Source organism: Psammomys obesus, unplaced genomic scaffold, assembly GCF_907164565.1.
Source record: "Psammomys obesus unplaced genomic scaffold, mPsaObe1.curated_primary_1811, whole genome shotgun sequence".
In the NCBI taxonomy this organism is placed as follows: Eukaryota; Metazoa; Chordata; class Mammalia; order Rodentia; family Muridae; genus Psammomys; species Psammomys obesus.
Genome location: NW_026596149.1, coordinates 7,898,829 through 7,919,288, shown reverse-complemented (window position 1 = coordinate 7,919,288; position 20,460 = coordinate 7,898,829). Strand labels below are relative to the sequence as shown.

The 20,460-nt window shown below is 43.7% G+C and overlaps 1 protein-coding gene across 1 annotated transcript in view; it reads right to left on the bottom strand.

Moving 5' to 3' along the window:
- Rsu1 (Ras suppressor protein 1) overlaps positions 1-20,460 on the bottom strand; it is a 171,268-nt gene that overhangs the window by 134,306 nt on the left and 16,502 nt on the right. The window contains exon 3 of the mRNA XM_055593690.1: positions 10,188-10,238. Coding sequence (XP_055449665.1) covers positions 10,188-10,238 — 51 coding nt within the window. The remainder of the gene's footprint in view (positions 1-10,187; positions 10,239-20,460) is intronic.

Genomic DNA, 20,460 nt, shown 5'->3' with positions numbered 1-20,460 from the left:
TTTAAAAATAAGCATTCTGGCTGCTACGATAATAAATGAAAATGCGTGTTCTTTATTTATTTATTTTTTTACACTCTAGGCTTGCACAGCCTTTCTTTTAAACAGAAGAGGGTGGTGATGAACGCTGTTACCTCGTGCCTACGACAAAAGGAAAGAAGCGCTACTGACAACAGGATAATACACATAAATAAGCACAGCTTCCTGTGATATATAATATGAGGGATACAACCATCTAAGAAAGAAAGAGGGAGCATTTCTCTGACCCCGGAGAGCCGCTGTCCTCCTGGAGCCTGAATGAATCCAAGATCACTCAAGCTGTTTGGACTATGACTCAGGCATGGCTGGTGAAAATAAAGTCATGGGGCCTTCAGTCCTTATCCATCAGAGCTAGAAAATGGCCCCTCTCGCCCCACCAGAGGCTAGACTTGTTAGGTACATGCCAGTTCCTGCAGTAAGCCAGGAATCCTAGTCTTCCATGCCATTGCAACGGTCCCATGTAAAAAGAGCTCTTTACTCTCACATGCAAATGATTAATGCTCCTTGGAGTTTTATATGCAAATAAAAAAGGTCATTTGTACTTATGGTGATTAATTACCTTTGCTTTCTGGCCAAAAACACAAGGTGGGTAATGAAGTAATTATAAATTGTTGTACGAGTTTGAAGTTCAAAGGTACACTAATCATGTTCGGCTTCACAGATTTTATGGGATTTCCTCCAAAGCAGCTATTAAAGCAGTGAATTACCGCACTTACGGGTTATTTAAAAACATAAAGTTTACGAAACACTGAAGCAAGTTTTCATTTAAAAGGTTCTAGATGTCCCTCAAGGTAAAAATAAAAACTCACAAAGTATCTAAGCCTTCGCCTACATAAAGACCGCCATCTCCCCAAATATTAGACGTCCAGATAACTACAGTACTTCCACCTGTGGTTAGTCAACAAATACTTGCTAAGCACATGTGCCCATGGGCACACACGTTTCATAGGCCTCCTTAGGATGCTGCAGCTTAAGTAGCTTTATGAATAACAACAACAAAATCCCTGAGTTAATCACTGCACAGACACACAATTATGGTCTTTCTCTCTCTCTAACCAGCAGCAATCTGAACAACTGGTTGAATAAAAACTAGGAGGAAGCAGTACAAACACGTAATAGAGCAGATTTTGTAGTATGAAAGCAAACATGCAAATAAGTACGTCCCCGAGCAATAGGAGTGTGCATTCACGACCAAGGGAGACCCCAGAGAGCCAACGGGCAGGCACTGCTTCCCCTCTCAGCTGACTCTGTCAGTGCCTGAACCCTGCATTAACTTAGTTGAAAGGAAAGTAGACTAGTCCCTGCTACCATCAAGAGGACTTACAGACCCCATGGTCTGCCAGGAAAGATGCTTCGAATTATGCTTGGTTCTGGGTTCTCCACTGGTCCAGTCACACAGCAGCAGGTCGCTTTAATTTGGGAGTTCCGTGGGACAAATCAACAACGAAAAGAGAAGAAATGGCACTTGGAGGCCAGGGAAAGAAGTGACATCTAGTGAAAGGGAAAAAGAAGACAGAGATTCTGCTAAGAAAAATCCCTCCAAGGTTTGGAAACATCAAGAGAAAAAAATAGAAAAGACACAAGGTCCTCCATCAACAGAGGAAGCAAGTGTGGGGTGTAAAAAGCCGCTTAGCCTCTTTGATGTGCATGCTCTACTATGTATGATTCAGTATAATATAGAACATAACATAATAACATAATTAATATAGCATATATGTTCACATGGGATTATTAACAATAAAAGGCAGAGAGCACTTAAATCCGGCCTTCCACACATGCTCAGAGCACGGTTTGCCCATAGTTTCTGTCTTCCTTTACAACTCAGAATTGCTTCAGTAAAAGGCCATGTGAGGTTGCTTGTCTTCCCATGTTTAGAGGCTGAGGAAAGGGGTAATTCCATGAGCAGGGAAGGATGGGGAAGGGGAGGAAGATGGCCAGAGACGGAAAGACACACACAACCCACCCAGCAAAAGCTGTTAGGCTTACCCTCCTATCCTGGCAATTCCCACTGATCTAATGGAAACAAGTCAAGATCTAGAGGCACAGAAATGTGTGGTCCAGGGAGCAATGGGTTTCACTTCCTGGGACAGTTAAACTGCGCACATAAATCACATAGAGAAGGGGACAGGAGTGCAGAGGATCCTGACTTCAATTATTTAACACAGCAAGTCCGACTCCTCCACTTAGCATAGAGTATGATCCCATAGAGGTTATCTCCTGTCTTGCTTAGTTCTCAGTTACTGCGTGCGACGGAGAAGTCTAATAAACCAAGTGGTTCATATGAACACTTTTTATATGAGTTTCTCATTCTGTTAGAAAATCATCTTTTAAAAGATCTGGGGAACTTTCTTCAAGAAACAGCACTGAAACACACCCCTGCTGCCTCTCCTCCAGCCCTGGGAAACCTCAGATGAATGGGCTTAAAGAACTGATGTGTGGGCAGAGCAGGCCCCAAAGCCAGTAATGTCACAAGTGGCATGTACACTTCTGGGATTACAAACAAAAACAATTTTAGAATAGTCACATTATTTTTTTAAATGCACATACCTGTATCCTGTACATCCTAGGCTACATACACATGCTTTCTATGCTCTCTCTTTCTCATGTTCTATGTGTGTATTTGTGCTTATGTGTGTGCATGTGTGTGTGTGTGTGTGTGTGCGCGCATGTGTGTTCTGTTGTGTTTGAGTTAACCTTGGCTGGCTCATCATGGTTGTATGGCATTAGGCAACACCACATGCATATCCTATTTTGCTATTAATTCAATTCTGTGTGTCAGGCATTTATCTGTAAATAAAAAGTAGAACTTGCCTAGCTCAACCCCTTGGTGAGTAACAGGAAGGTAACTTGGAAGGTAATGGGTTCATCTACCCCATCTAACTGTCATCACTCTCAAATTGATCGATGCCCTCCCATTTAACACTAAACCGCTAGAGAATTAATAGCTACATTTTAGGTAGCTTCCTCTTCACATGGAACAAGGTCTCAAGAAAAAGGATCTTGAAGTAGGTAAATTTTGGTGGTGAAACCAGCAGCCAAGGAACTGAGAGGAACATGGCTCTTCAGCAAAGGGTGAGATGTCTCAAGAGCCAGCAGGAAATGGACCACAAGGAACATGGCCCATCAGCAGAGGGGAGGTACATGGGAGACAATCTCCTTTCACTACACCCCACTGCCTGTGGCCTGGCCTGGGGCTGGACCACGCACATGCATGATGACCTCACATGCCTGCTTACTGAAGCCAAAAATAACAACACACTGCCAACTGCAGGCAATTTTTCAAGGTAACCTGACGACTGGGACCAACAGAGAGATATTGTTTAATTAATAGCTGTCAGGCTCAAAAATACTATGTGCATACTTTTTCAACTCCAATCTTTCAAACGATGGCACAGTAACAAGCTGATAAATGTGCGCTAATTAAAAAAATAAGCTATTGATCAAAGCCGCTGTGTTATAAATACATTTGTGCTCTGTTAAAATGCAAACAGCAAGTTGTTTTGATATTGTCACAAGATAAATTCATGGCACAGGAGATTTATTTTGCATATCCCTCCTCATACTTTAATTTCATCCAGGCCAGGAGCAGGAAATTTTGCATATGGGAAGACAAATAAGCTATGAAGGAGGGACTAACTGCAGACCTAGTAGCGACAAGGTCTTGGGAGAGTGGTGAAGGTCAGTCATTCTTATGAGCTGGGACAGTTAAGTTTTCTCACTCATCCCAACAGTTCATTATGGCCATGGGAAAGGCTTTCAATTCTTCCCGTTTTTAAAGCCCACTTTGTTCTCTTCTTTACAGCTGGGCCTGCACACTCTCAAAGTGCTGTATTTTCATCTTCAGTCTGTCCAGTTCACTTACAATGATCCTTGGGGTACAGATTCTATTCATCTATACAAAATTTACAAGCATCGTCCCAACTCTCTATGTACTTAGAACACTACCCTTGACTTTAAAAAAAATGTTGAAATCACTAAAGAAAATATACAAGCATTTTCTTGTTCACTATAATTTCAGACTCACATCCAAGCTATCACCACTAATGGGAAATCACTTTTTCAAAACTTATATCTGGTCATAATACTCAGGTTTAATGTCTGCCTAGCCATTTCCAACACATTAAATGACAAGATAGAGCCCACAGCTAAGATCCCAAATGGCAGCCATAACTGGCAATACCTCAGGAAGAGACCCATGTGCCAGTTAAAAGTTCAAAGCATCCAACCACATGATTTCAAATTCAGAGACCCACACTTACAGAACACTGTCTGAAACAGAGTGCTACCCAATGATCGGAAAGATGAGAGATACAATCCATATTTGCTGCTCAAACTGACCGGGGCTTCATGCTTGACATGTAGGGCCGTACAATGAGACATGCTGTTGTTTTAAGATGCTTGCAGTGTCTACAGATGGGTGTTCACACAGGATCACTTTCCAAAATTAGGAAGTCTCCTGTTGAAAATGAATGCCTAGAGATTTTCCTCGCTCGTGCTGAAGGTAACCCGTGTCATACCGCACAGCATCCTCCCCTACACAAAGCCATTTATCAGCATAAAATCAGTATGAATGTGAGCAAAATGAGATTTCCCAACTCTCATGGCTATTTGTAAATAAGCATCCCATCACAGACATGTGCATGTTGAATGCACTCCTGTAGAAAATCTCAAATGCACCCAATACAAAACGGTGTAGAAAGTAATACATTCCCTTCTATTTAGACATACCGGGGAATAAAGAATTGTTCCTAACTCAGGAAAGCAGCAATAATAAATGGTGAAAAAAAAATGGCATGCGGAACGGAATATATATTTCAGTTTTAACAAGCCAACATAAAAACCAAATACCTCTCTTGATAAAGATCTATGGTGAATGTAAGAAAGCTGTACTATGTAAACGGCGACAGTAACATGCCCCGTGGTGCAGAGCCAAGGCAGAGAACTGCCAAAGACATTTCTTCTGACAACAGACTTGGTTCTCAATCTTAGGTACCAGACCTGAGGGTACCTGAATCAAATGTCTGTCTCAACAGTGACCTCCAGTGGACAAGCCATAAAATGATTCAAAGAAATTCCTTTCAATAATGCTAGCATCTCTGAAGCCTTGGGACCAAATTAAGAAGCCAGCTGAAGAAGATCCAAAGCTAGCCTTCGCAAAGGATGGCTTTGCAAAGGTCACGGCAAAGGTACTCAGGGACAGACTACTGTGATAAACACTTGTCTGTCTTCTTGCTGTGTCCATCCCAGCAGGTAGGTTCGTGGCTAGGCCTCCCAGATTACTGGGGATTATAGTCACCTGACCAATCCACTTCTCAATTTACATCAGTGCCTATTTCATGCTCAACATGTTCTGAGTACTTTTGAGAGATACAAAATGAGAAGATAGGATTTCCAACCTCAACTGAGTAACTTGGACACACAAACACATTTACCTACCCCACACACAGTGAAGGGGAAAGAGAGAAGGGAATCTTGACTGAAAACAGAACAGCCCAAGGCCCAGCCCTGTAGCCATCACACCAAGAGAAATAACAGGAAGTGGAGCTCAACCAGACCAAAGCAGAGCCCCAGAGGTTACCTAGAAACAAGCATTCCTGAAGTTGTTTCCATCCCAGCTTCCCTAGGTGCAAATGCTTAAAAGTATCACAGAACCACAATGCAGCATCCCTCAATGACGAAGCAAATCTATAACCACACACTTGAAGTAGAGGTCAAATCCCAGGACATAATGCAGTGTTTCTTTGGGGCACTAAAATCCAGTGTATTAGAAATGAAAGTGAGGAAGACAGAATTTGGTGGCAGATCCTTCACTGGCTAGTCCCCAGGAAACCCTCTGGTCTGAAGGGATGCCCAGTTCATCTCAGCGCACTGTTTGCTCTCAGGTTTTCACTATCAACTATCTGCTTCCTTGAGCAACCATGAGGTTATTACCAAGATAAACTAGATACAGAAATAATTCTTGTTTTCAAAAACAGCATAACATCAGGTTGAAGTGTTTCACAGTGGCTTAGCACTTTTTAGCAAGAATGAAGACTTGGCCTCATCCCACAGCTATGAAAATAAAATGAATGCAACCTTTTAAAGGGCCCAGAAAGAACCCCCTGATGTTCTCAGATCATACCTGGCCATCACAGGAAAAAGGCAGAAGAAATAGAGCAACTTGTTCCTCCTCCGCCTCCTTAAACCCACCACAGACTCCAAACATGTCTGCCAAGTTACTGCGACATTAATTCCCCTGACAACTTTACCAGAGTCCCTCAACATTGTTCCAGTATCCCAAGTTTACATTTAAACAATTTCCTTGTGATGAAAATGCAACAGCAACAGTCACACCTGGCACTTAGATTTTTCATATTTGTTGTTTATAGTTATAGAAGTCTTCAAGAATCTCCGCTTACAACCCTGGGTGTAGAGGAATTTTAATTTGGAACAAGGTTGCTCTGGCAAGAGATCACATCCAAAGACCTTCTCGGTCTATGTGATCTGACAAGAATGCAGACACGCTGTGTAGTGGCGGCACACGCCTTTAATCCCAGGAGACAGAGGCAAGCAGATCTCTGAGTTCCAGCCCAGCCTGGTGTAGAACAAGTTTCAGGTAAAGAGAAATTTAGGTCCAGGTGTGTTGGTATGCATCTTTAATCCCAAACAATGAAGACAAAGTTAGTTCATAGAAGGAAGCACCCATGCTTGAAAGTAATGTCTAATTAATAAGTAGACAAAGTGATGAATTAGAGAAAGACTTGACAGACTATGCATAACTCTCAGGCAAATAGAGAGGTGACTTAAAAGGGAGCAGCACAGAGAATGAGGGAGAGAAGAGGCCATTTTAAAGAGAGAGGTTGAACAGAGAACGAGCCAAAAAATGAGAAGGAACCAGAGGATTAGAACATATTGAAAAAGTTAGTTTGAAGCCAATCTAAGCAATTCAGTCAGAAGCTAAGAGAAGCCAGTTTGAATCAGTTCACCTTGGAGAGGAGTTTAAGCCAGAATAGTTGAGTTAAGCCAGCCAGCCAGAGCTCAGAAAAAACAAGAAAGGGTGAGCTTATTCAGCAGTAAGTATCAGAGGCTGAAACATTCTAGCCCAGGTTAGACTATGTGGAGGCTAGGAGCTTCCAGGAGTAGGCCTAGGTTAGCAGACAGAGGCAATAAGTCTCCAAGATGACAATTAATCAGGCGAATAAAAGTTACTTTTACACCTGGGGATGAGGCTCAGGTTGGCAGAACGGTTGCTTCCTATGCACAAAGCTCTGGGTTTCATCCCCAGCACTGTACATGCATGCATACATACATACATACATACATGCATACATACATGCATACAAACATACATGCATACATACATACATGCATACATACATACGTGCATACATGCATACATACATGCATGCATACACACCAGCATTGCAAATACATAGACAAAGACACAAACAGCTCATTAAAAAGAAACGTAGATCAAATGGAGATCTATATAAACAAAGGATGAGTTAAGGTAAAATGAAAAGTTACAAAAAAAAATCTAGGTATGGGGTGATGGCTTGGCAGGCAAAGTGCTGGCTGTGTAAGTAAGAGGACCTGAGACCATCTCCCCAGCACCCACATGAAGGCCAGCATGGAAGTTTAAGCATCTGTTATGTCAGCATGTGGGAGAGGTAGAAACAGGTGGATCCCAGCCAGCCTAGACAGAAAGGTGAGCTCTCCAGGTTCAGCGACAGACCCTGGTGCTGAAAGCAGAGAACAAATGAGGAAGACACCTGGCTTCAAGCTCCAGTGTCTGTGTGCTCGTGGACACATACACACGGACACATAAACATACAGCACACAACACATGCACAATCTATCCACAGAAACAGTGGACAACCTCAGGATGACAAAGGCCACACAGGGTCTTCACAACCTCACTTGTATTATATTACCCTACATGGATCTGTCAAGGTCAGAACTTCCAAGAGAAAAAGAACTGTCAACCCAGTGCCGCAGTGATCAGATGTCCCTGATCACTTAGAAGCAAGCGGTGTCCCCAAACAAGGTCCTGGTTTGCGTAAGCTAGTCGTTCCTCCCATAGGCAGGCAAGCGGACATGTCAGAGAGCAGTGTAATTGGCATACGGAGAGAAAAACACAAATACTTTAGTAAGATCAAAGTAAGCAGTGCTGAGGGGTTTATCTTTTGAGTCCCAGTGGTTTTAATGTAGCCTTGTCAGCCAGTTCCTATTAAACAACAATAGAAAGTGAAAGACACTGATTAGAATAAAAAGTGACAGGAGGGTGGGTTCGGCCACGAACATTTAATGCATATTTATATTGCCATCAAATGGACATATTTACTATAAACACTTGAAAAACCACAGCAAAGTCATTCATTTAAATGCCAGAAAAATAGTAAAAGATGCTAATTTGACCTTAGTGGAACAGATCGGGCGTCACTGACACTACAGGATGGCTTGAAACAGAATCTACCAAGACAATTAATTAATGCGTACTGGATTAGGTCAAGAGTGTCTCAAACAGAGGGAGACGAAGCAAACTGAGAAGGGAAGAAGTCTGGACTCTTTCACGGCCAATCTGTTTAACAGGCAACACAGTTTACCGTATCTACACTTCTCTAATGTATTGAAGATCACAGGGTTTGGAGAAAGAGGCTGATCCATCAATTCCTAAGGCTTAAGCCTCTGCAGATATGCAAAAGGAGTCAAAGGACAACTATTGGAGGTGCTTTCGAAAAGATTAGATTAATGAATCATCTCTAAGAATGCAACGCATCTGACTGTGCCGCATAAATGTGAGTGAACACATAAAACCGACCAATCGGCCAACACCTTCCTAAACTGCAAACGTGGACTGTCAGAATTCCTGCTGAAAAGTCTTAGGGAATTCGGAGCTCGTGTGGTAGCACATCTTTCCAAAGCAAAACGGCAAAGCTCCTCCGAACTGGAATTGTGGTCAAAGACAGCAAGACCAGGTTGCTAGAAAAACAACGCAGTAACACATTACTCGTTACAACAAAGATGACACGTGACATGTGGGTCTCATTTTCAGCTTTTACGGTCATGACAATGGTGCCACTCCGCCTTTTCTTACAAATGTGCGCTTTTCGTAAAAGTGAGCTAATCTGCCTGTTTGTAGCACACTAGGGGCCTCCTTCATGCCACTCTTCATTCTCAATAATCAAGAGCTTGGTGACATTGCCTCCAGCTATGTATAATACACATACACACATAAATTCGCAACACAAATCCCTCAACATGACGCTCTGCTCAAGTCCGCTGGACTCGGAAAGCCCGCTAACAAATGCCTGCCACGTGATCAGAAAATCATTCAAGTCTGCAGGAATATGGCAAGTGGAAAGAAGTGACAGTCAATTAGGAATGAGAAAGAAGAGTGGGTCCCTGTCATTAAAATCCTTAAAGCCTCAGTGCCAAGAAGAAAATGGCCTATCATTCACTCTCCATATTCCTCTTAAGACACATATTAATTCCACTGCATGTGGATTACTCCAAAACTCCACGGGTGCCCGAGAGAATCCTACAAGGGGCCCAGGAACCAGTCTCAAAAAAAAAAAAAAAAAAAAAAAAGAGAAAAATACGTTCAACTTATACAATTTTGTGAGTTGTTCACCATCTATAAAGCAAAGACAGAAAGCATATTCACCTATGAAATCTTCCCTATTGGAGGAAGAAATGTAGGAGAAAACAATGACTTTTTCTCTAATATGGTTTTGTGCCGTTGTTGAGAGCTGGTGGTCGGGGAGACCAGTACTGTGCCCGCAGCTGTTGAACACCTGGTTGAAGACCTGCTCTCGCCTCAGCTACTCCTCCTGAGGATCTGGGACTGTGCACGGCCACCCTCAGCTCAGTAGTTCTCTCCTGACATGCTAACTGTGGGCCAGTGCTATTCGCAGGCAGCACAGCACTTAACACCTCCTTACGGGGAACTACTTGAAGACACAGGCTAGGAAAGAATCCTCATAGAGGCGAACCCAGCACACACACCAAGAAGGGGACGAATGTATCTCTGTTGTCACCTAAATAACCTTTAATTTTTTTTTCTCAAATGATCACTTGTCAATACTTTGTTTGATGGAAATAACAGAATCAGCAGTACGGTAACGTATAGTGTAAGAGGGAAGCTGAGTAACAAGAGAAATTTGACTTACTTGTTAGCTTGTTGTGACTGAGCACCAGTTGTGTGATATGGGCCAAGGAAACTGGAAAAGAAAGAAACAGTCAGGAATGTCTGCAATGGCACTTCCTTCTCTTCCAGGCAGGCTGCAAAATTATTTTCAAAGGTTGAGGCAGTGCCGCTCAAGAATACAAGCTGGGATTCATGTAAACTGTCTGCTGAGTGTTAAACCAGATGAAGGCATGCAGTCAATGGTGCAATTAGCACAGCAAGTTGGAGCTAATGAGGTTCATGTCGCAGGATCAAACATTACAAGGACCGCTTAGCTTCGCGTGGCTATCACCTGGTCAGCTGGCCTAGCGTGAACCGTTCTCCTCAATACGGTGTGTCTCAGAGGAGCCGCCAGAGACTGCAGAGAAACCCCCAGCCTCGCCTGTTCTGACCGAAAGCGTCATATCAAACTGCTACCAGCAGGCCACAGCTGGAGCCCCACTCCCACCCACCATCCTGGAACTCCTCTGCACATGACTGCAGGATCAGGGGCAAACCTCCCTGCCGGCAAGGGGTCCCCCTTTAGACATAATGGAGTTGCTGTGTTGAAGCACTGACTTGGAATGTCACTGTTTGCCAGCTTTCAGCCTTTAGATGGAGGATCCATCTGTTTCCCCCATGACTACAAAAGTTATCCAAGAATAAAGGAATAAAGTGAACACAACAGTTGAAGACAGTGAAAGAAAGGGAAGGGGAAAAAGGAACTTGCCATGTTTCCCTTTAGGTTCTAAAACTCTACAGGGCGCTCAGAATTCTATGCTTATATTTAAAGAAAGCAGTTTAAATTTTCTTCCAATACTCTGTCTCTCACTACATTCTTTTAATGCGTCAAAATTTTTGCTCAAAGAGATAATAAGAATAGATTCCAGCATGCTGCAAAGACAGTGAGTATGCGTTGCCCCTAACATAACCTTTGCTCTATTTTTTAATTGTCTGTTTCATTCCATCATAGATATAGAAAAATTCAAAATACAAACAATGATGAACCTTTCTAGCCTGGTCCACTGAGACCAAATTGACACCCTAAAAACTTCAGGGAATACATGGGGGATGAGGGATGGGGAGAGAGGGAGTCCTACATGACCATCAAAACCAAAAAGTTAATCTTACATATCCTGGCCAAATGTAATCTCAGCTCCCATTCAGTAGACACCCATTCATCTATAAGAAAGGGCGAGGCTTGCATAGCTCCATTCTTAAGGTTCCTGAGCCTTAAGTTCCTCAGAGTCCAGGGTTCAGTTCCCTGCACCTTTCAAGGCAGTCCCTGGAAGTTTAAGAGTGGCTCAGACTGTGGCTCAGAACTCAAACAGAAGAGAGCACTGAGAAAAATAAAATGAAACAAATCATCTACAAGAAAGGATCCAACTCCAAATCCACACTGCATGGCACTGTGAACCCTTTCCTGTCAGGGTATCTCTTGTCCTTGACATCCATGGCCTTGGCAACTGAAAACTGCAGGCCAAATCATTTTGCATCATGTCCTTGCCATAGTACAGAGGAGTCTCCCCCTCCCACTCACCGCCCACTCCATCCAAACTCCCATGTGTTAATGGCACAGTTCCCAGGGCGGCAGTACCCGGACCTTCAGAAGGTGGGGCCTTGATGCAAGTCTTGAGGCCATGGGAGTGAAGGCAAGAAGGCAGCTGTGAATCTGGCCTGGCCTATTTCTCTCCTTGGTTCCTGGCTTTGGGAGTTGGCCTTTATTCCAACACGTGCTTCTACGGTACTATACAACTTCACAGGAGAGCCCAACAGATGGGTTTGCACAGTCCTGGACTTGAGTCTCCAGAACTGTGAGCCAGAAGAAACTTGCCTTGACTCTGGAAGTCTCCCTCCTCAGGTAACAAGGCGAAGCACCTGTGATTCAGCTCCTCTGCCTGAACTCTCCCGTCTGTTGACTCTCATTAGTTTGGTTCTGCTTCTGACAGGAGTATGGTACCAACGCATTCTCACTGCACCCTACCCAGCAGTCTGGGTGATGATGCCCTGTCACGTGGGAGCTTCCCAGGACCACAGGGCTGCATTGTCAATTTAGTCCTTCGTAACCAGTGAGGAGGGAGGGAGGGTATACACACCCACACCCTGCTCCTCACCCAGCTTCCACCTTTGTTGTTTTTCCATTCCCAAGTGGAGCACGTCTCCCTCCCACAAGGCATTTATTTGTTAGTGACCGCAGGCATTGTTCTAACAACTGTGACTACTAGAAAAATCTAAAACTTGTTACATCGTTTTCATTAAGTATTTATTAGACGGCAATGGTCTAACTCACTGAAAAATGTCTCCTGGAACCTCAGGGCACAGAGCTATAGCTCCAGAGTTTAGGTTGGCCATGACCGGTCAAACAGGAAAGGTACTCGACATGCTTACACAGGTGTTCCTGGAACGAAAACTCCTCTCACACACACCTCTTGATGGTTCACCATACAGAAACAAATGTGTCCTTACAACTAAAACGTCTCCCTAGATGGCTGCACTGGGTCAGTGTAGACTTAATATACAGTGCTTGCCTACGCTTGCTTTCTCCTCTTGAGCTGTATAGCCTACGTCTTTATTAAGTCTAATGGGAACCGGTGCTGGGGACAGGACATGGTCATCTCTGTGACAAAAACCTTCTCACAGCCCTCCTCCCAGTCTGGCTCCTTCCTCATCGGGCTCAGATGCTGACCATGACCTGGCTTTCAGATGCTCTTCCTGTGTGGGTTAAGATACACCGCACTGTAAGGCTGTCCTCACGCTGCATCCTGCCCCACACCCCACCTGAATGTTTCTGTTCAGTCCCACTTAATGGCCCTAGCGAGAACCCCACATGACTGACATCTGAGACCTCAAATGCTATGGCAAACCTCACACATTTTTACTGGTAAGCAGTCAGATTTTCTTGTCTACCAGATAAAGTGGTCCTCTGTTTTGGAGGTGTAAAAGTCTGACATGACAAAAATCTCCAAAAACTCCCTTGCACAGAACAAGTCTCACAGACGAATCCGTTAAGATTATGTTCCATTTTGTTCGAGAGAGAATAACAAATAGCAGGGATTACACTGGTCAGGTGCCTCTCTAGCATATACGCAAGCAGCCCAGCGGCTCCTTGGGTGCCTGAACCTGGTCCCCACCTTGTCAGAGCTAAATGTTTGTCTTCTCACATGCATGTGTTGAAGCAGCGATCCTTAAAAGGATTTAGAGGTGGGGCCTTTAGGAATCAGACCATGATGATGAAGCTTCCAGGAGCGGGATGGGTGCCCACAGACAAAGAAATACAAGACAGATGACTTCCCCACCATCTCCCTGCTGCCACCTTCAACCAGTGAGGAGCAGGCAAGACTGTGGCCATCTCTAAAGCAGAAGAGAGCTCTCACCGGGCACCAACTCTGATCCATCAACATGTCAGCTTCCAGGACTGTGAAGATTTAAGCCACACAGTCTATGGCATATTTGTTTTAATAATCCAAACTACTAGGAGATGCAACAAGATGCCAGCTGAGGTCTACCAGCATACCTCCCTTTCCCCTAGAAAAAGAAAGAGAAAGTCCTCCTTCAAGACCCTTCTGAGAACTTGTACACAGTCTACCCCCACTCCGGGCATCCGCTCTGCAGTGCTGCCTACTGTAGGAGGGGCTAGGGAATGCAGCCTGTATTCCAGGCAACTGCTAATTAGAAGGAAAAAAAAAAAAAAAGCAGAAGTTGAACTACCAAGAAAGAGCAAACTACATCTAGCAGATAAATAGCAGTCTCTCCCACTGACATCTGAATGTCACGGGAATCAATTCTGATTACAAAAGAAAATTGATAATTTTCCTATCTCCTTCTGCCTTAATCTTTCCTAAGATATCAACACATAACTAATTAGAAAGAAAAAAAATCTTTTCATCTTAAAGACAGATGAAGTTGACAGTGACAGGTTTAATTGGGAGAGGCCAACTCGTTTCAATCATTTCATCCTGTCCTTCCAACCATCACTTAGCAGGAGAGGAAGCATCAGAGCTGAAAAGTTGAGCTGTTTCTTTAATCATAAGTTGTTGTTCCCCTTGACCGCACCACCAGAATGTATTTTTTTTTCTTTCTCACTATTGTTACAGGGCTCCAAACCAAAGTAGGTGAGAGGGAGAGAAATTAGAGCAGGAAAGAAAACGTTTATAAAAAGAGCTTTGAGGAAAATGTTTAGGGCAACAAAGGGCTGCAGGGAGAGTCTGCAGGGAAGGCAGTTAAGTTGGATGGGATCAAGAGAGACCTGCCAAGCTTGTGACGGGAAGAGACCAAGTGACGGAGATGTATTTATACAGCCAGCCACTCCCTACCACTTGGGAAAGGTGGGTTCATTGTGACTCTCATATGACAACGGTGCGGCTCAAAGGAAGGAAAAGGTTTTCCACAATAGAATGGGTTATTTCAGACTACAAAAGCTACCTCGTCAAACATGCCAAAGAAATGGAAACAGGCTGTGCCCCTCACCTGCTCCTGGTACCTCCTTGACCATAATCACACCAGGGGAAGGTTCTCTGCTGTGTTAGTAACACCCTCTGGGGGTGAGGGAGGGGCTCTACTATTCAGAAGTTCCTCCAGAACACTGGGAGCAAATTGCTGGCAAAATTCCAAAAGCAATATTCAAGTTAGAGTGCCCCGTATTTGCAGAGTCTGTAGCAAAAGCCAACTAAGTGAATTAAAATGTGCCACAAGTTATTCAGTATGGCACCTTCCCTGCTCTCCTTTTGACCTCTTCGAGCAAGGTTAAGGGGTGGGTATCGTAGCTAGCTTGTGAAGTCCTCAGCGAATGTACACTGTTTGACCTGCATATTGCATGTCAAGGACTCCAGTGTGTCAGCCATATGGGAGTAGCAAAGCCTTCCCTGGGAGGGGGAGAGAGGGGCGGCAAAGCCTTCCCTGGGAGGGGGAGAGAGGGGCGGCAAAGCCTTCCTCTGGTTCCAATGAGAACGCTGATGTCCACCCTTGCTTCCTCCACTGGGTGTTCACAGCCTAAAGGCTGCTCCTACTGAGATTAGCTAAACCTGCTTTCTTCTTCAACTACATATAATAAACATGCAGGTCTGTTCTCCATCACAGTCCAGATCATCCACCGATCCCAGATTTCCTGTGTGTGTGCCTGTCATTTCTTCATTCCCATATCACTCCCAAATCAGGTTTTCAAAACCCCAGCTCTGCAAAAATGTGGTAGAATATTATTGGTTTTTCCTATAATTCTGGCTACCTCAAGAGTAGAGACAGTGGATTATGAATTCCAGGCCAGCCTGGGCTACACAGTGCATTCCATGGAATACATAGTGAGATCCTGTATCAAAAGAGAACAAGAGGAGTGCTAGCTGGATGAACAATGGAACATGGAATCAAACAAAACAAACTGGGAAGCACAATGACTGGAAGGGAAGCATATGTGGGGAGGTGGGGACAGAGAAAGGCCACTGGCCCTGTAACTGTTTGTTTTATAGCCAAGAAGAGAATAGCGGAAAAATGCTGAGGAGTTGGGTGGATCAGTCGTTTCATGAGATTCATTTAGACACTTATTTGCTGTCTCTGCCTCCCCAGGGCGGGGATCAAAGGTGTGCGCCACCGCCTGGCCTGACGCGATCTCAAGATAGGTCTGTCAGCCTGTGATGATGACTTCTGAGTGTCTTATCTTTTCCTGAATTTGCAGCAGTGAAATCCTGGCTGCGCTCCTCCTGCTTCTGTGCATTCCCCACACCGCATCTCCACTCATAGTCTCCCCATGTTTCCAGGCACCAACTCTGGACCACTGTGTCCAGGAAAATATCACTTACTGACTACACTAAGATCACAGGCCAATAATCTCTGCTTCAGAGATTCACTTACAGTTTCTTAAAGAGGTACCGACTCCCCATCCTGCTTAGCCAGGGATGGTCTCAGATTTCATCTACTGCCCAGAATAGTCACCAAGTTAGGAACACAAAGCATGCACCCATAGCTTCAAATTCTGATATAAGTGGCTCCTGGACTTAAGGGAAGGAAGGAAATCTGAAAAGATAAGACACTCAGAAGACGTTCCTCATTGTAGAGTGACACATCCAGACATACTTTCAAGCCAGCTGGTGGCACCCTTAGCCCCAGCACTGAAGAGGCAGAGGCAGGTGGAACTCTGAGTTCGAACCAGCCTGGTCTACAGAGTGAGTTCCAGGATAGGCTACACAGAGAAACCTTGGGGGTAGGGTGGGGTAGGGTGTCCTTTCAAGTAGAAGGACATGTGTACTGGAGTTGGCTCTGAGGAACATGGGGAAACAGAGGCTATGGAATCGAACAGAAGCTATGAGTGTGGAGACACAATGTGGAGAAGCTAAAGATTTCAGTGCTGCAAAATCAGTAAGACAAACAACAACTAAAAACTCCTGGAAAAGAGGCTGGAGAGACGGCTCAGTCTGTAAAACCTTGTCATACAGGCATAAGGACCTGAGTTTGGGTCCCTAGCATCTACGTGACATGGGCCTGTAATGTCATGGTGTGGGGTAGGATGGAGATACCAGAGCCATAGTTCTCACCATTCAGTAAGGTACAGTTTTGGTGAGAGGCCCTGCCTCAAAAAATATGGTGGTGAATGACAAGTGAAAATGTCTGACATCTGCCTCTGTCCTCCAAGGCACACATATGTGTGTGCATACACACAAATAAACATAAACACATGCATCCACACACAGCACACACACATATGTGCATGTATACAATAAATGTACACATGGATCAGCCCCCCCCTACACACACACACACACACAAATAAAATACTAGAAAAACAATCACCCTTTTCAGACACACAGGAAATCAGCTATTGTTTAAGCCGGGTTCTGAGTTTTTTAATTCTTCTTCGGCATGAAACAGACAACATGAGAACAACAACAACAAAAATCAAAACATCAGCAAGATAAAGCCACCGCACCTATGAGGACACTGTAGAGTTATGTCCAGAGTAACCCCACATATCACAATGAGGTGGCACACTGAGAGCTGTCTCCAAGGCTTCCACCGGAAAATTAGGAAGCAAACGATTCCTCTGCTGGCACTTTACAGATGGGAGGGGAGTCCCAGCTTCACTGGATGACATTTACATCCACAAGGAACGCAAGGCTTGTAAACACACAAAGTGGTATGGGGCTTGAAGTGATTGCAAATGATGTCACTGGTTAGAACCAGCCTTTATTGGCTCTCCAGTGAAAATCCCTGTAATTTTGGTCACAATAACTAGACTCTTGCCATCAGTTCATTTTGGAAGCTGTGTGCTATAGCAAAAGCAACTAGGAGATATTGTTATCAGAACACAAATGGCTTACTGAATCTTGGTGGCTCTTGTGGCACAAAATGAAACAAGAATATGTGGTCACCTATTTTATACCAAGGAACACTGTTCAAATGCTGAACAATTCTACTGTGAACAGCAACACCCTTTGTAGATGAGAGTAGGGACTGTGAGGTTGCTACAAACCCACCCAGAGTTATAAACTACTAAAGAACTACTTTGAGCTTTGCATATGTTTATCCCAATAGCTTTTTGCATTTTGGTGGCCGATAGGTTACTAATTGTGACAGCCTTAAATAACCTCGATTCAGAGACGTCACAAGAATGTGGACAGTGACTGGTTGTCAACACCAATCTTGACCAATTTGAGTTTTGCATCTCTGTGACGTGTGATTAAAATGCCTGCCTGTGTCACCCAGCTGAAGTTATTTTACCCCTGGTAGTAGACTACATACTCAGCCCTTCTTTAAGAATGCAGGTTCTGGCAATATGTTAAAATAAAGACAGACAATAAAATGTCCAATACTGAGATACAACACATATTCATCAACACACTCAGAATGATAAAAATATTTATTTTGGATTTGTTCATAATTTAAAACTTTAAACAAATATCAGTGTGGTATGAAAGCTTTTCTTTGTTCCACAGATAATTATTATGCAGGTTTGCAAACTCTTTACTGGTAAGTTTAAAAACAAACAAACAAACAAAAAACTTGGCTATCATTTAATATAAAGGGCTTGTCTATCACGGTTACCTTGACCTTTGTTCCACTAGAACACGGATTGTTATTACCGGTGACAACTGAGCAGATACTTATGTGACACCCCTTTCTGCTCCAGAAGCATAGAAAACACTATGATCAGCTCACTGAGAGCTTTGGGTTTGCTGGGACGTCAAACAGCATGTGATCCAGTCAGGGTCAGCTCAGAACAAGATCAAGGAGGAAGGGTGGTTCTCCTCTATGGACATTCTTCTTTCAGCTCTTGCTCATGACAGCTTGTGGCTGCTGAGCCTTCAGTCTCTGGGCTTATGTCACTGACAGCTCCCTTCCTCTGGCTTAGTCCTGTGTCTAAGACACGACCAATGTCTCAGCTTTTGACGGCAGACCATGGGATCCCTCAGCCTCTCTACAGCCTCATGAGCTGACTCTCCTACATCTCATTGTAAGTCTGTACATGTCTACATACATCTGATCACTTCTATTCTTCTGGAGAACCCTGAGTACCATATAGGTAAGTATAACCATAAAAGAGCAAAGAGCCTGTTAGAAGAGAAACGCCTAAGAGTTTCAGTTGGGAAAACCGTCAAGATGCAGAGTCAATATATCTCCATATCTGCCCACCCACCTCCATCTCCTCCTTGACTGCCTTCTCTTTTGTGTTGCTTATTTGCATCAACTAATTTTTTAGCATAAACTATTTAACTGTGTAACATGAACATGTATTTTTAGAAACTATAGTTACTATAGTTAGATAGGTTAGTTTTTATTATCAACTTGATACAAACTAGAGTCACCTGGGAAGAAGGAACCTCAGCTTAGGAACTGTCTACGTCAGCTGGCCTGTGGGCATGTGGGGAGGGGGGCCATTTTTCTTGATTACTAGGTAATGTTGAGGGCCCAGCTTGCCTGGGGCAACACCGGCCCCAGACACGTGGGCCTGAGCTGAATAAAAAGGCTAACAAGTCAGTGGGCAGCCTTCCTATATGGCCTCTGCCTCAAGCTCCTGCCTGGAGTTCCTGCCTCTGCTTTCCGCCATGACAGACCATGACCTGTGAGAACGAACAACCCCTTTCCTGTCCAAGCTGCTTTTGGTCCTGGTGTTTATCACCGCAAAAAAAGCAACTGGACAAAGAATTACAGAATACTCGAGCCAAGGAAGCTATATCTTGGTCATTTTGTGTTGTTAGAACCAAATGCCATGGACTGGTTAATATAAAATAAAGAATAAAAGGCCATGAATTTGGAATTTGAAACAGAAAGGGAAGGGGGTACATAGGACAGCTTTGAGGAAACAAAGGAAAGGAGCACATGACCTATGTTATAATCTCAATTAAAACTAACACTAATTTATTTTTGCAATCTAGAAAGTTCATACTCAAAGGCCGGAATCTACATAAGGATTGCTGACTGTGTAATCCCATGGCAGAAAGCAGAAAGGTAAGAGAGGCAGAAGATCAGAGGAAAACCAAGAACCAATTCAGTTTTACAACAACCCTCTCTCAGGCTGACTAGCATATTCCTAAACTGCTGTCAAGTGACTCATGAAAGCCTTCAGAGCCGAGTCCCTGTTTCCCAACATTGAACCTGGATGGAAGTGCTAGACACACTCAAGGCACAGCATGTCTGAAATCCAAGAACACGAGATCCGTGTGCGAGTTATTTTTTTCTAAGAGTCCACAGAACACTAGACTCTGAGCCGAGACTACCTCCTCGTTTCTTAATTTTTAATCTTGAGTTTATTGTTTCTAAAAGGGGAAAATAATATTCATACTTGGTCAGAGTGCTTTTTATAAGACAGTTAAAAAAATCTTACCATAATAGAAATAGTATAGACCTGAATGGAAAGTTTTTATCTTGAAAAATATGACAGTTACATAAAAGAACTGAGCTGAAAGCAGATAATATATAGTCCCAAGCCGTATGAGGCCATGAAATCCTGAGACAATCACTAGATCCTCCTGGAGCAGATATTCATCATGTTAATATGAAAGGCTGAATTAAAGTATTTGATTCTGTGACAGAAATAAAGGAAAGAAGAATTAATATTTGTATAGGACGCATGACATTAACATGTTGTGTTGGGATAACAATAGCAGGGAATGCACAGCCTGGCAGGCACAGAGCTAAGACTTTTCACTCACTTACTCCTTAAAACGACCCTCTAAAGGAATGGTCACGTTACCCCTTCCTCTCCCAGATTCAGACAAGGAAAATAAGGCCAGGAGAAGTCAAGTGAATTGCTCATGGCTGCAGAGCTTGTCGGCAGGAAGAAGCCTGCTAAA